General features: G+C 37.4%; 1 protein-coding gene across 2 annotated transcripts in view; it reads right to left on the minus strand.

Annotated features, from left to right (window-relative positions):
* stk39 (serine threonine kinase 39) overlaps nucleotides 1–12,457 on the minus strand; it is a 29,153-nt gene extending 16,696 nt beyond the window's left edge. The window contains exons 1-11 of one of the 2 annotated variants that reach the window (XM_022213535.2): nucleotides 12,103–12,457; nucleotides 8,892–9,004; nucleotides 8,442–8,550; nucleotides 7,714–7,852; nucleotides 7,311–7,366; nucleotides 4,974–5,083; nucleotides 4,695–4,796; nucleotides 4,182–4,315; nucleotides 3,974–4,022; nucleotides 2,920–2,985; nucleotides 542–613 (exon numbers count right to left, since the gene is read on the minus strand). In XM_022213535.2, coding sequence (XP_022069227.1) covers nucleotides 542–613; nucleotides 2,920–2,985; nucleotides 3,974–4,022; nucleotides 4,182–4,315; nucleotides 4,695–4,796; nucleotides 4,974–5,083; nucleotides 7,311–7,366; nucleotides 7,714–7,852; nucleotides 8,442–8,550; nucleotides 8,892–9,004; nucleotides 12,103–12,208 — 1,056 coding nt within the window. In that variant the 5' untranslated portion in view covers nucleotides 12,209–12,457. The remainder of the gene's footprint in view (nucleotides 1–541; nucleotides 614–2,919; nucleotides 2,986–3,973; nucleotides 4,023–4,181; nucleotides 4,316–4,694; nucleotides 4,797–4,973; nucleotides 5,084–7,310; nucleotides 7,367–7,713; nucleotides 7,853–8,441; nucleotides 8,551–8,891; nucleotides 9,005–12,102) is intronic. The other variant, XM_022213536.2, reaches the window with a different exon arrangement.
* Nucleotides 12,458–14,458: the final 2,001 nt, after the last annotated feature.

Here is a 14,458-nt window from a genome sequence, read left to right on the forward strand (position 1 = left end):
AAAAATGTACAATTATTCATGACAAAAAATATGTAATACTTACATAAAAATGTCTTGTTGTTACATGAAATCTTCCCTATTACAAGCAGAAATGGAGCCGTGCAGTTATTCAGAAAACTGCTCAGTACTCCATTAGAAACCCATTAGTTGGTAGTTATTAATTCTATCAGTGCAGTAGAGCAGTGTGGGTACAGCACAATGAGAACAGGAGAAAGCTCCAAAATATCCAATCCAATATGACTTAAACATGGCTAAACAGCAGTAACATAACAGCAAATGTATTCATTTTAACAAAGCAGTTACAACAAGTGTGGCAGAGTCGCTGGTAAAGCCTTTAAATTGTTGCAGCTCTACAGTCAGTAAAAGCGTGTAAGACAAGCAACACGTGACTAGTCTAGCAATGTGAGATATGATATCAGATAAGATATGAGAGCACCACAGTGTCACAGAAGAGACAGCACACAAAAAACTGGAAGCCACTAGCAGCAGGGTCAAATAAATTCCCCAGCTCTAGACAAGGTCAAAGTTAAAGAAGCACTACCCTTCTGGTGGTGTCGGGTTTATTTTCCAAACCTGACATAGAACCAAGGCTCCCCCAGTTCTGCTCGGGGTCCTTGAGCAAAACAGACACAGATCAATGCACTCAGCAGCCATACATGATCTCCCAATAGACATTTAGTAACATAAGAGAAAAAAAAATAAACGCCTAATATGCAGTTAGCATTATCATCCCATTATAAACGTAAGAAAATATATCTTTGGGATAACAAAGAAACACTAGAAGATCAGATTGTGTTCATCGGGGTTCTCAGAGGCTCAAACTGCAGCACATTCTGCTACAATGACCTGTTTTATTTTTTTTTAATCAGGCTTCAGAAAGCATCCATGCAGAACTCAATCTGTATTCCATCATCATTTGTGCACCAGACCATACATTTAAACTCAATATCAATCCTTTTCTATTTTGCCACTTTCTATTATGTAACAAATCAATGATTCAAGCCCACATTGTTGTATGCCACTAATGCCTAATCTTTAAACAATAAAGCCTGCAATGATCTCATTTGAAAGCTCTATTGTGGGTGTCAGGGTGCCCTCTGCTGGATATTCAGCTGACATGTACCTACATTTATACTGCATGACTGAATGCGACATTATTTTTACATTTATATTTCAAATATGACAAAAGCTGCTTTGTCTGGTATGCAAGAGGCAATGTCCTCTATTCACCACTTCCTTCTTTTATAGAGAGTTCATGATTGAGTTTCTTCCTCATTCATCAGATGAAGTATTCATGTAAAATGACTTGACTGGTGACAGAATCTGCCATCTCCTTCTTATTCACTGGAGTGTATTAGAAGAGAAGTCAGGTCCCGTATAAAGCCCATTTAAGCACTGGCTGTTTCGCTTCAGGTCTTGCTACTTAAATCCCATCACATCTTGTTTCCCTGGAGGAGAATCGCATGTGTTTAACATAACTACAAAATATCACACGGGACAAAAACAACAGAAAGAGAACACCAGGGAACATAAGTGCAAAAGGTCAGAGGGAAAATACTGAAGAGCTGAAGATCAAAGAGGTCAACGGATTTAAGGTGGCTATGTGCAGACAGAGGCGAACTAGAACATTTAACAGTAACTAGACACGATCTTAAAAGAACAAAGCCACCGTGGTCTCCATATAAAGAGGTCACAATATCCTGGGACGCCAGTGTTTCCGCAGTATTGCTTGTCTCTGCAAGCTTTGGGAAATTTTGCTGAGTTTATAATGTAGACGACTCTGTAGGTCAAATGAGGACACTGGTTCTGCAGCACACACATTTCCTCCACCAAAGCTATCAGGTGAATCAGACATTACATGGACTGCATGCACCTCGACTGCTGTCTATTTTACACTGCTAACAAGACTCCTCACGAAAAACAAAGTGTATTTACTAAAGTAATAACTCAATAGTTCTACATTTTGGGATCAAATTCCTCCAGTGCACATAGATTCTACTGAGTAAAAGTACATTTACAAAGTGCCTTAATCAATTTTATTCTACCACTTATCATTGGCAAAGACCATCCTGTGCAAATTCTTAATACTGTAGCTCATTTTTAATAATTATTTATGTCAGTGACCGTAAATACACTGTAAACTGCGAATCAGCAGCTGTAATTCATTGTATTGACAAAGCTTAATATACTGCAGGACTTTCATATACCTATTCAGTATTAAGTATCTCTTTATGCTTGTTATGACTGTTACATGCTTATAGGCCACATTAAGCATCAACAAACCTCAACAACATCATGTCACTCCCCCATAGCTTCCTTCGTCTCTATTGACACCCTGCCCTGTGTGTGCGTAATTATAATGTCATACACAGTAATGGCCATGCTATGTACCATGTCCTCCATTTACACCCAACCATGTCAGTGAATTTCCACCCCGCCACTCCGCCACTCTGCCTTCTGGCAATGGCCCTCTGTTCCCACTTCTGTCCTGGCCATCCAGGCGGACTGTTATGTGAAGCCAATATCAGCTGTGCCCGAAAAGTGCACTTCCTCTCTGTAAACTGTGACCAACAGAGCAAGCGAACTGAACAATATGTAATGTTAACAATTCATTTAATCCTGTTTGTCGTTCGTGTGACACATGCAGAGAGCTGCACTTGGAGCCAATGACACAAGCCTCAGTACATCTGTGTCACTCGACTCGTACATGGCAATGGCCCATATTTTTACATAATCTACACAACAGGGCATAAAGTGTTTGAGGTGCAGAAGAAAGTCAGAGTGCATAGCTTGTGTTGACTGTAAATGCGACGCTCCGATGGACAGAGGCACTTCAGTCAATCCCTGCACTCTGCCATAATTTGTTCATGTTTAGTCAATAACCGAGTTATTTTACAGGGAATGTTTACGTAAACATACCTTCTTCGCTCTCTGGGAAATCTTTGGTGCACGACACAAAAGCTTTTCGACCAAGTATTCTTTGTTCTGGAAGAGGGAAAAAATGAATCAGGCTAGAATCAATATTCAGAGTGAACAGATGAAGTAAAGTAATCAAAATTTAATAATGAATCATAAAAACCTCAAGTAAAATTTTATAATAGAATGGAAGCCCTCAGATATTAGCTGGGTTGGTAGAAGTGAAAAGGACAGTTTGAGAGATATCTGGGTTCTTGTAAAAGGTTTTAACACTGGTGATTAATCCTGTTTAAGTGGAAACAAAAGTGGAGTAAGGTGCGACAGTCCCATTCGCAAAATTATATTTGTACAGATGATATTATAATTTTGGCAATTATTTTGCAATGCAAATTCAAAGTCTGCATTCCAAATCACTTTTTTTGTCACTTTGAGTTTGTACTACAGTAACTGCTAGTGTCAAGTATGTATGACTGCCTGCAGTATTCACAGAGCTGCCAATTACTGCTCGGTAACAATATTGTCTCCTGAGTTTTGCACATAAATCTGTTGCAGTTTGAGGTGCAAAATGAACGGTCAACTGCATTCTCAGTGGCTCAAGCGTATTTATATAAGTGTGAAGCACTGTGACATATGTGACACATCTTAGGCAGCCGAGGATTGTGGGTCAGAAAAAGTGCAAAATGCAGTATTTCTTTTTGGCATACTGCAACTACTTCTCTTTGTCTCACATACTATATAGTACAGGAGTATGGCTATTAGAACAACATGTTCTATTCTCAAAAGTGCAGTTAAAGTTACATACATGAGTACAACACTTAAAAGATTCCATCGTTCTTGCGTTACTTGATTAAAGCCATATAAGGATTAGCATTGTGTCCTTGGGGCCCTTTTTGCTCTGTTTGATGCATACAAGTACGCATAACCATCATAAACTCACAAAAAGCACTCAGTATACACAGCTGAGTTATTGTTGGAGTTGGCATGAAGCCCGAAGCATAACATTAATAACAAAACCAAACAAAGATGGTGAGCCAAATATTTGAGATGAAACAAATACCTTGGCCTTTTGGAAGAATTTACACTTCAAAAGCTCTGCGGCTGTAGGCCTGGAGATAAAACAAAAGAAAGTACCATTGTTGAAAACATATCAGAACCCGGCACTCACTGAATGTTAATCAGGATCAGGTCCTTCATATTGACCACAAATTGCATCAGCTCTCTTCACTGGGTGAATATTTGGGTGAAATATGAAACGTGGTGCTAACCTTTTGGCAGGATCCTTCTGAAGGCACATAGTTATAAGTTTTCTAAATGATTTGCCATATTTTTTTAACATTTCCTTGTCCTCCACACCAGTCTCTAGAGTGGGTGGATCATTCTGTAGGGTAAGCATTAAAACCTGAAAAGACAGGAAAAATAGTCAAAACCGCCCACACAGTTCAGCAGCAACACAAATACGCAAGTAGAAGAGGAAAAGAAACTGAGAGCAGGAAACTGTGGAAACGCTGTGGAAAGAAACATCAAGCACCCTTTAGATTAAAGGTTCCTTCTTTATTAGCTGTTCGGTTTTCCAATTACAGCAAAAGCAGCACATTAAAATATGTTCTCTCCACGTTGTTTTTCTTGCTAATGATGAAACTTCACAGAAATAACTCGGTTTGGGAGAGAAAGTTTATAGCCACAGTTTTCTTCCTTTCTTTGCCGGTGTCAGTGTGTGTTTCAAGAGGAGGACATCACACTGATTAAATTACACCAAATGATACATCCAGAACACTTACCTTCATGGGAGGGTAGCGGTGATAGGGTGCAGAGCCTGTTGCTAACTCTATGGCTGTGATTCCAAAACTCCATATATCTGCTTTGAAATCGTAGCCTCGAACCTGTGGACAGAAAATCACAACATTTTGTAGTAACAATCTGCAACAGTTGCATCTCAAGGATTTTATGTTGATGCAAACGTTTGTAGCAAACATGCCCAAAAGATGGATCAGCTAATAATGAATGAGCTGTGTAATGTCACCAGCATTTGATTACAGATGGACAAGAGACAGACTCACCTGTTCCATCACCTCTGGCGCCATCCAACACGGCGTGCCAACGAAGGTCTTTCGAACTTTGTTTCTCGTCATATCGCCGCCCGTGGCTAGAAACGCACTCACTCCAAAATCTGCAAAAATATAGAAATAAAGGAATTCATGCATAACAGGAAAACAAATTGTTAAAGAGGTAAGTTGAAAAGGTTTTACTGAAAATAATAATTATGAAAATATAAAGCACTTTGCATTTTTAAAAGTCTGTGTTAAGGCACCTTTGTGACCGCTCCAGGGGCGGATCATAAATATTGAAGAGCAGACAACAAAGAACATGAAAACACCATTAATTGTTCATTTTAATTTTAGTTTGCTTATTGTGGCACAGTGAAAATTTTACTTCTCAGAGGTTGTTTGCCACTGGCATCTTCTGACTTGAGTAAAGCACAAATGCCTCTGCTACAGGCGTAAACTAACCGTGACGTCACCCGTTGGTTTCAACGTCGAGAAAATGAAGCCCAGATTTTGCTACTTCCTGGTCACCGTTTTGGATTTTTTGGAGCCAGTGACGTAAAAAGCGTCATCAAACAGGCTGGACCGGAGAGCAACTAGGGGCAGGATTGGCTGAGGACTCTCTTATCCCGCCCACATTTTACCACAGAGGCTTCTGTTGCTGTCTATCAAGTATAGCCACGCCCCCTGGCTCCGCCAACTTTAACGATTTATTTAAAATTCAGTATTGATTTATTTTAAGATCGGCCACCTGATCTCTCATTTTGACCATGAAAACTAACGGGAAAAAAATCCTGAGCTGTAGAAAATCAGTCTATCAAATTTTATTTTTTCCAAAAATGAATTGGGGTCTATGGAGAAAAAGCTTTTTGGAGCCAACCCTAGCGGACGGCGTGATATTGCAAGTTTTTGACACTTCCAGGTTGGCTTCAATTCTGGAGCCAGATGCTACGTCCACTATATATACAGTCTATGCTCTGCTAACAGCTGGTGATTGATCACCACGAATCAAAACAGTACATGCCAGAACACAAAAGTGTAAATAGTTGGGGAGTAAATGCAAAACCCACATTCTGTAATACATTTTAATATATGTCACACTAATGATAGTGTTTTATGTAAATATGATCTGCTTGCTATTAAGAATACAACGACTCTTTAGGTTAATGATTATCTGAGTCAACAATAGCTGATCTGTAGGAAAAACAAAGGTCTAATTTATAATGTTAAATTAGACCTTTGTTCTGTTATCTTCCAAGACTTGTATTTCCAAGACTCACATTCGTAAATTTTCTTCAACTTGGTGAAAAGGAGTAAAGAACTGGAAGTGTTAACAAAATGGTGGCAAAATGGCAACAAAATCTGCTTCCACTGATAGTTACCCTAAATAAAAGACATCCATTAAGTCTCTTTCCAGACATTAATTAAACCCCTAAAAAGTCATCTCTGTGTATCAAATTTATATGCTTAGACATTTTTCCATGAAAATAATCACTTCCTGTCTTAACATAGCTTAGACGTAACTCTACACCGTAGCTTCTTATAAAATCCACAGATCTATGAAGTCCCCACATCTCTTTCTGTGCACACCAACTTGCTCCAGATTCTACACTACACAATGGCAAGTTATAAGAGTATGGAGTATTTCAGCCACACATATGAAACCCTGGTCGTCTGTGTTGTAGAGAGTGTGCTACATTGTCATGATGGAAATGCTCAGCCATGGCACTGACTGTTTAATTTGCTCATGATGTGTCAAATGTAAAAATAAGAGTAGCATGTAAAAAAAAGACAAAATGTGTATAGCAATGAGGCAAAAAATGTCAACTTTCAATGGAGGGGCTCTTTAACAATTATATTCAGCAAATTTAAGGTCCACATTTTCCTTCTTCTTGGTTTTAACAAAAGAAATCTTTCCAAGCAGTCAAAGTAACTAATTTAGGCTATCTAAATAGTGTGACTCCAAGACTATTAATGGGAGTCTTGAACAACCAGACAAGAGTTGTCCCCGTTCTTCTCATTCAGCCGACACAGCACAAGTGAAGTAGGAGCTAGAATGCTCATGGGATATGATTTTTGCATTTTCTCTACACACTTGCATGGCCCATTTACTCAGTCTTGTAAAATTGACTATTTCCTTAAAAGCGGTAATAATCCCTTTCAATAAAGTAAATGTCACATCAATTTACTTTAAAACAACTGAAGTGCCAGCTTCAAAGAAATGATTACAAAAGGAGATACGGAATTATTCAGGAGACATTAATGGTCTCACGTACTCTAAGTCCAGTTTCATTTATGATACACAAACAAATGGAAACATGTAATAGCACAACAGCATTGCGTTCAACAAACCTGCAATCTGAACAGATCCATCTTCTCCCAGTAGAATGTTTCCAGCTTTCACATCCCTGAGGTCAACAAAACAACAGCACAGTAAAGTAACAAAGTCATGTGGAGCTGCATTGATTCTTCCATTCGGGCTAACGAGTCCCACTGACCATCAACATCTACAACTCTGCCCACGGGGCAGATAGAGGGTTAAGCCACACTCTCAGTGACCTTGAACTGCAGGAAGTGCACAAGTCACAATGACTGAGCTGCAGCCAGTAGAATGAACATATTTCTGTTCACTTAAGCCACATGAACAAGTGATTTACTTCCTGCTTTCTTACCAAGGATTTTTTTTATTCTATATTAAAAAACTAATTAAAAGGACAAATTTGGGGAGGAAAAATTGACAAATGAACTGTATTACCTGTGAATTTGTCCATTTCTGTGCAGATAGTCCAGGCCCTCGAGAACTTCTTTTAATATTGTGGCGATAATTGACTCATCTAAAGCTCGATTTTTATCTTCTTCTTTGCTTGTGTGCTTAATTATATCCAGCATGGAGCCTAGAATGACACAAGAGAAAAAGAAAAATATTTTGTTAATTTACCACGTATTAATGAGAAACACAAATCCTCTTTCAGTGTCTGTTTATTACAACAAAACATAAAACATGACGGGAAGCACAAGTGATATTTGTCATTTGATAATTATAAGGATGAATGTAGTAGAACCGGCCTAAAATGTTTTGCTTTTAAAATGCTTAATAGACCTTTTGATCTGTTGTCTCTTAGAACACATTAGGAAAAATAAAGGCTGAAATGCTAACAAATTAGCTGGGCTTGATCACATTATCCAAAACTTAAGGAACAAAAACTAAAATTTCCAGCAATCATTTGAAGAAAGTCACATTAATTGCATTTTGCCAGAAAGATAATAACAAATAATAAAGGTTAATGCTAAGATTTATAAATTAGGTAATGCACAATGGGTATATTCTTTATTGCTATGTCTGTATTTGAGCTTTCTGCTTTGGATTACAACACGTCTGTTCCCTAATCAATAGCTTTAGCACAAACTGTTGTATTACACTGACAATAATTTATTAGCAAAACAGAAGTGATATTTTGTCTCTTTTGTCCAGATGCAGCTTACCTCCACTTAGAAGCTTCATGACTAACCAAAGTTCATCCTTCACAACAAAGGAGGTGTAGTAGGTGACAACATTGGGATGGTTGCACTGGCTCATGGCTTGGATTTCTTTCTATTAGTAGAGACAAATGATTATATATTATATATATATATGATTATTATAGCAGGATATTTCACATATAGGAAATTTTCCTTTAATTTAGAACTTTAGATTTTTCATAATAACCTGCAAGAACTGCAGAAAAGTACACAGATTTCCACACACCTCTGCAAGAAGAGCTTTCCTGGATAATTATCCAAAAAATACAAACTACAAAGAGCAGTAACGGACACAGACTTTTTAGATAAAAGAGAACAATAACAATATGGATCAGAGGGAAAGTAGCAGTACAGCGTCAGAGAGCGGGACAAAAACACTAGGCTGAGAAAATAGCCCGTATTTATTGTACTCACCAATAGCTCATCCATGCTGGTCTGGCATTTTTCCAGGTTGATTCTCTTTATGGCCACGCGCTCCTGTCTGGGGGTACAGAGGGCTGCCTGCACCACAGCTGTGGCCCCACTGCCTGGAATTACAACCACAACACAGCAATGACAAAGTAGACACAAACCAAGAGGGACTCGCATCACACACAGCTGGATTTCACAGCTTAATTTCACCATCAGTTTGGAGCTCTATGTGCTTTTCCAGCCTGCTGTTCCTCCGTTTTGGGGTGTAGGTTACAGTTTTGATCTTTATCTATATTTATATCTATATTTATCTTCAGCCGAAGCATGAGACAAAAATAATACTAAAAGCTGACTGAGAGTACAGCACTTTTTTCCAACGTGGTGAGTTGTTTACTTGGTTCATTACAAATCAGGCCACGCTGTGGAGTAATAGAGTTGTTCACACCAAGACGCTGTGACACACAGCATAATGCCTGCCAACTGTTAGTGGCAGATAAGGCAAAGAAGAGAGCGCACGAGATCTGACTGCTTACCAGCTAATTATGAGCACAGAGAGGGCTGGTCTCACTAACTCATCACAGTCAGCAGCAAGCAGCTGTGGTGTTATTCCTTATCACTGATGATATGACTCGTCAGCTCATCTGCACACTTTTACCAAAAATATTCACCCAACTTCCTTTTGCACCTTCACAGGAGAATCAAGATTACCACTGTTGTTTTATTAAGTAATTACTATTTTTTCCACATTAACATGACCCCACTGAACACTAAAGTTCTGCATTATGTCACTTACGCAAGTAAATAATTCCACACATTGGAGGTTTTTAGATGTCTGTGCAAAAGAGATCATACACTAAATTCATTCATTCTATATTGTCTTTTTCCATAAATCAATGACAACAATATCCACAGTTTTCATAACCATACCTACCAACTTCAGCATAATAACAGCCTGTATAACAAGCTGACAGAGTATATTTTCTTTATCCTGGCTATATTTAAGCAGTACCTAACAACGGAGTGATTATGTTTGCACTCACTGACTTTAATCCCTCAGCTATTATGGGAGCTTGAGCTGAAACAATTCATCAATAATAGATTAGTCTGCGACAAAAATTTCTGGTTAATCCTTCAAGTCATTTATCAACAAGTCAAAACATTGTTTCCGTCACATTTTCCAGTGCGAGGATTAGCTGCTTTTTGCCGATATCACTGTGAAATAAATTTCTGACGGTCAGACAAACTGGCACATAAAATCACATTACCTTATTATTTGATAAAGTGTGTAGTGTTACTACTGACAGTTGTGTTAATACTGTTATCTGACTAAATGATGACTGGCAAAACAGATAGAATAATAATAATAAAAAAGGCTAGTGGCAGCCCAGGAATCGGTATAAGCTAACATTTTCATGATGCTGAAAGTAATATTTTTCTACTACTCCCCTTATTATAGCTAGTAATGTTAATAACTGTATTACCATTGTGGTAAATACATCTTTCAAGTTGTCCACTGTGAAAAACTGTGTTGTGTTACTATTGATAGTTATGTTAATGGTGATATTTAACTAAATAATTAATGTTAAAACAGAATAATAATGAAAACGATGATTATTGCGGTGGTATGTTTCACTTTGTACTTTGGGTAAAACAACATTTTACTAATGCTATAAGCAGCAATTCTACTATTTCCATTATTATAACTAATAATATTATTAGTTGTGTGATTATTATAGAATATTTAACACTATCCACTGTGAGAACTACTACTGACAGTTGAGTCAATACTGACATGAACTAAATGATGAATAGGAAAAAATGGTTACGAAGATAATAATGGTAAGTGGTATGTCTCATTTTTTTGGTTTGGGTAAGCCAAAAAGTCAGTGATACTGAAAATAACAATTCCATTTCCATTATTGCAATAATGATATTATTAGTTTGTAGGATGATAGTGGTAAACATATTTTCCCACTGCCCAGTGTTAGAAGTACTACTGTAAGTTGTGTCAACACTGATATTTATCTAAATGATGAAAGTAACAACAGATAAAAACTGAAAATAGTGGTTAGCTGAAGTTATGACAGAGGCGTCTCTCACTTTGTTCTTCGGGTAAGTCAACATTTTAGCGATGCAAAAAATTAAAATTCTTCTATTCCCAATATTATTAAATGTGTGACTATTATGGTAAACATATTTTAACACTGTCCACTGGGAGAGCTACTACTGAGAGTTGTGTTAATATTGATATTTAACTGTATAATGAATGGAAAAACACAATAATTGCTAAAATAATAATAATAATAATAATAATAATAATAATGGCAGTACTAGTAGTGATGTGCTTCACTTAGATTAGGTAGACCAATGTTTCAGTGATACTAAGAGTAATAATTTCCATTATTATGAATTTTATAAATATTATGGTAAACACATATTTAACATTGCTCACTGTGAGAACTACTACTGACAGCTGTGTCCATCCTGTTATTCAATTAAATGATAAAAAATATGGTTAGTTGAAGTCCTTATAGAGGCACGTCTTACTGTGGGTAAGCCATGGTTTTAGTGATGCTAAAAGTTACAATTCTTCTATTTCCATTATTATTAAATGTGTGATCATTGTGGTAAACCTGTTTTAACATCATCCGGTATGAGAACTACAACTAACAGTTGTTGATACTAGTATTTAACTATGAAAATAGCGGTTAGTTGAAGTCCTAGTAGTGATGTGTCTGTGGAGGTGATGTTTAAAACAACAATTCAACTATTTCCATCAGTATAATTAATAATGGCATCAGTTGTGTGATTATTATAGCAAACAGATTTCAACAACATCCACTTCGGGAGTTGTAATCAACTCTGCCTGTGAGCCACAGAATGAACAATTGGAATAACACATTTACAGCTTCTGTGATTTCACTAATGGCTAATAAACTGGACACGTGCCATAAACTGAGCAGGTCTGAAAAAAAAGCCACTTACTGACTGTGACATTGTGCTTTAACCCACATTTCTACTAATTCCGCTTCGCCTGAGTCACCCACACATCTGCTGTAGCCGGCAGCCTCTGAACGTGTCTGGCAACATCCGCATTGCAAAGCATTGCAGGAGGCTGCTACACAGGAAAAAAGCCGGTAGGCCGTCGTCGTCGTTCACACCGATAACCCGCCGCCGGGAGCCCGTCCGTGATAACACATCCCTCGGCACTAACCTATGACTTCCTGCAGCTCGTACGACTCCCTGGTAATTGGCCAGCTGGTTGTCGGCGCCGGTTGCGGCTGCTGGACCGGAGCCGTGGGTTCGTCTTGATCCGCCATGATGATGATGATGATGATGCGCTAGTTAGCAGCGTCTCCCTCCGAATGCCGGAGACACGGAGAGAGAGACACAGTCCAGTTTGACCTCCCCTCCTCGGTACAAGTGTCAGCTGGCAGCCACAGCACAACTACCGCCGCCTCCACCGAGCGCAACCCGGAAAATAACGGACCACAGGCGTGCGCGCGCACACAGACACACACACACACACACGCACCCCGCGCACGCGCTCACTACGATACGAGCAGGTTGATGTTTGAACACACAGACACAGGAAGGCATCTGATAAAAGCTCTATTAATCATCTGAGAGCACTGACATGTGTTTAAAACTCTGCTGGTCACAGCTTAACTACATTATCTTTTAGTTATTAATAAGGTAGTTTGTTATAAAGCAGTTTATTTTATTTATTTGTTATTATTATTATTATCAGAGAGGAGCGCGTCAGAGTGTTGGTGACACGTATGTGTGACGGTGTAATGTCACATGCAGTCAGTCATAGTGACGCTGCTCACTATGACCAGCAGGTGGAGCTGTCACTCCTCTGTACACATATATATGTGTGTGTGTGTGTGTGTGTGTGTGTGTGTGTGTGTGTGTGTGTGTGTGTGTGTGTGTGTGTGTGTGTGTGTGTGTGTGTGTGTGTGTGTGTGTGTATATATATATATCCCAAGTTCGTTCCGATCTCTTGTAAAATAAAATGTGCTGTATTCAAACACAGCTCCAATACTGAGGTCCTTACAGATTGAAGGGATTAAGCTCTGTCATGATAGATCTAACAACAAAATGCTATCAAAATTAGAACTTTTTTTATTACTTATCCACTCCCTCCAAAAGCAAAAGAGATGCAATTTGAAATAAGCAACAAAATATATCAAACTAATGAGTTTTTGATGTCTAAATTCAATTTAAATAAAGAAAACTGTGTCTTTTGTACGAGTATAAAACTTTTTTTTAAATGTGTGAACCTCTTTCATTTCTGGACAGCTCTACAAAGCTGTCAAAGGTTAACGAACATTGTATTCTCTCCACTCTCTGATTAAATTGTATTATTTGGATCAGAAAATGATAATAAAGTGATTGAGTATTTAGTAAACATTCTGTTATTAGTGGGGAAGTTTTTCATTCATCGATGTAGGTATTTCAAAACTGAACTCATATTTAATCATTGGAAGAACGATTTTAGTTTAAACTCTAAATCTCTGAGATTAGTTAAAAACAAGCATGCATTTTGTTTTGTTTCATTTGATTTTATTTATTTATTTTCATTTCTTTTTCTTGATTTACTTGGTGAACTCTATTGTGTCTAATATTTGCGGTGCATAGTGACCCTATATGAGGGAAAGATTTAAGTTATGGTATTTTTGTTGTATTATATTTTGTCTTGTTTATGACAGAAATCCTTCTGGTTCAATCTGAACTGTTTGAGTAAATGGTGAAAATGCCCTATTTTTGTATTGTGTTGCACTTTTTCAATGAAAAAAAGAAAGAACTGAATTAACTTCAAAACGTTGGAGCTACACTGATTACACAGCTGATCACGGGGAGATAAGACTGTCACCTGTTTATATTCATTATTCACTAAAATCACCTTGAACAATTGCCCCTCTTTGTGTTTCGGTGTAAATTATTGAATATCTTTAGGGTATGAACAAATAATATGATATATTGAGCATATCTGAACTATTCATGTTTTTGAACATTTGACAAGAAAAGAATTATTAAATAATGATTTTATGTTGTGCTTTATCTTATGTTTAGTTTCTAATGTGAGTCTACTTTCATAGTATGTACCACTCAGGCAGAAAAAATGGAAAATTGTGGAGTTTAACTATTCAAATTAGTCAGGAAAACAGATATAATATATATTGTTCAAAGGTCTTAATCTTGTTTTTAAACTAGTTAGGTAATTTTATATGACAAATTACATTGTAGGGTCTTCACCTTAATATTTAACAAATTAGGTTGATTTAAATGATAAATAGTATTGGAGGGTTTTAAGCTAAACATTTAAACTAGTCAGGTAAATTTACATAATAAATAATGTTGTATAGTTTTAATCTCAATATTTAAATCAGGCACATAAATTTGTAATCGGCCTACATGTGATATTATAGGCTCTTAACCTTAATATATAAATTGGTCCTGTAATTACATGTAATAAATAATATCGTACCTTAATATATAAATTTCTCAAGTAACTTAAATCTCTGTGGTAAAGCACTTTGGGTCAATGTCTGTTGTTCAAAATA

Source organism: Acanthochromis polyacanthus, chromosome 14 (assembly GCF_021347895.1).
Source record: "Acanthochromis polyacanthus isolate Apoly-LR-REF ecotype Palm Island chromosome 14, KAUST_Apoly_ChrSc, whole genome shotgun sequence".
Classification (NCBI taxonomy): domain Eukaryota; kingdom Metazoa; phylum Chordata; class Actinopteri; family Pomacentridae; genus Acanthochromis; species Acanthochromis polyacanthus.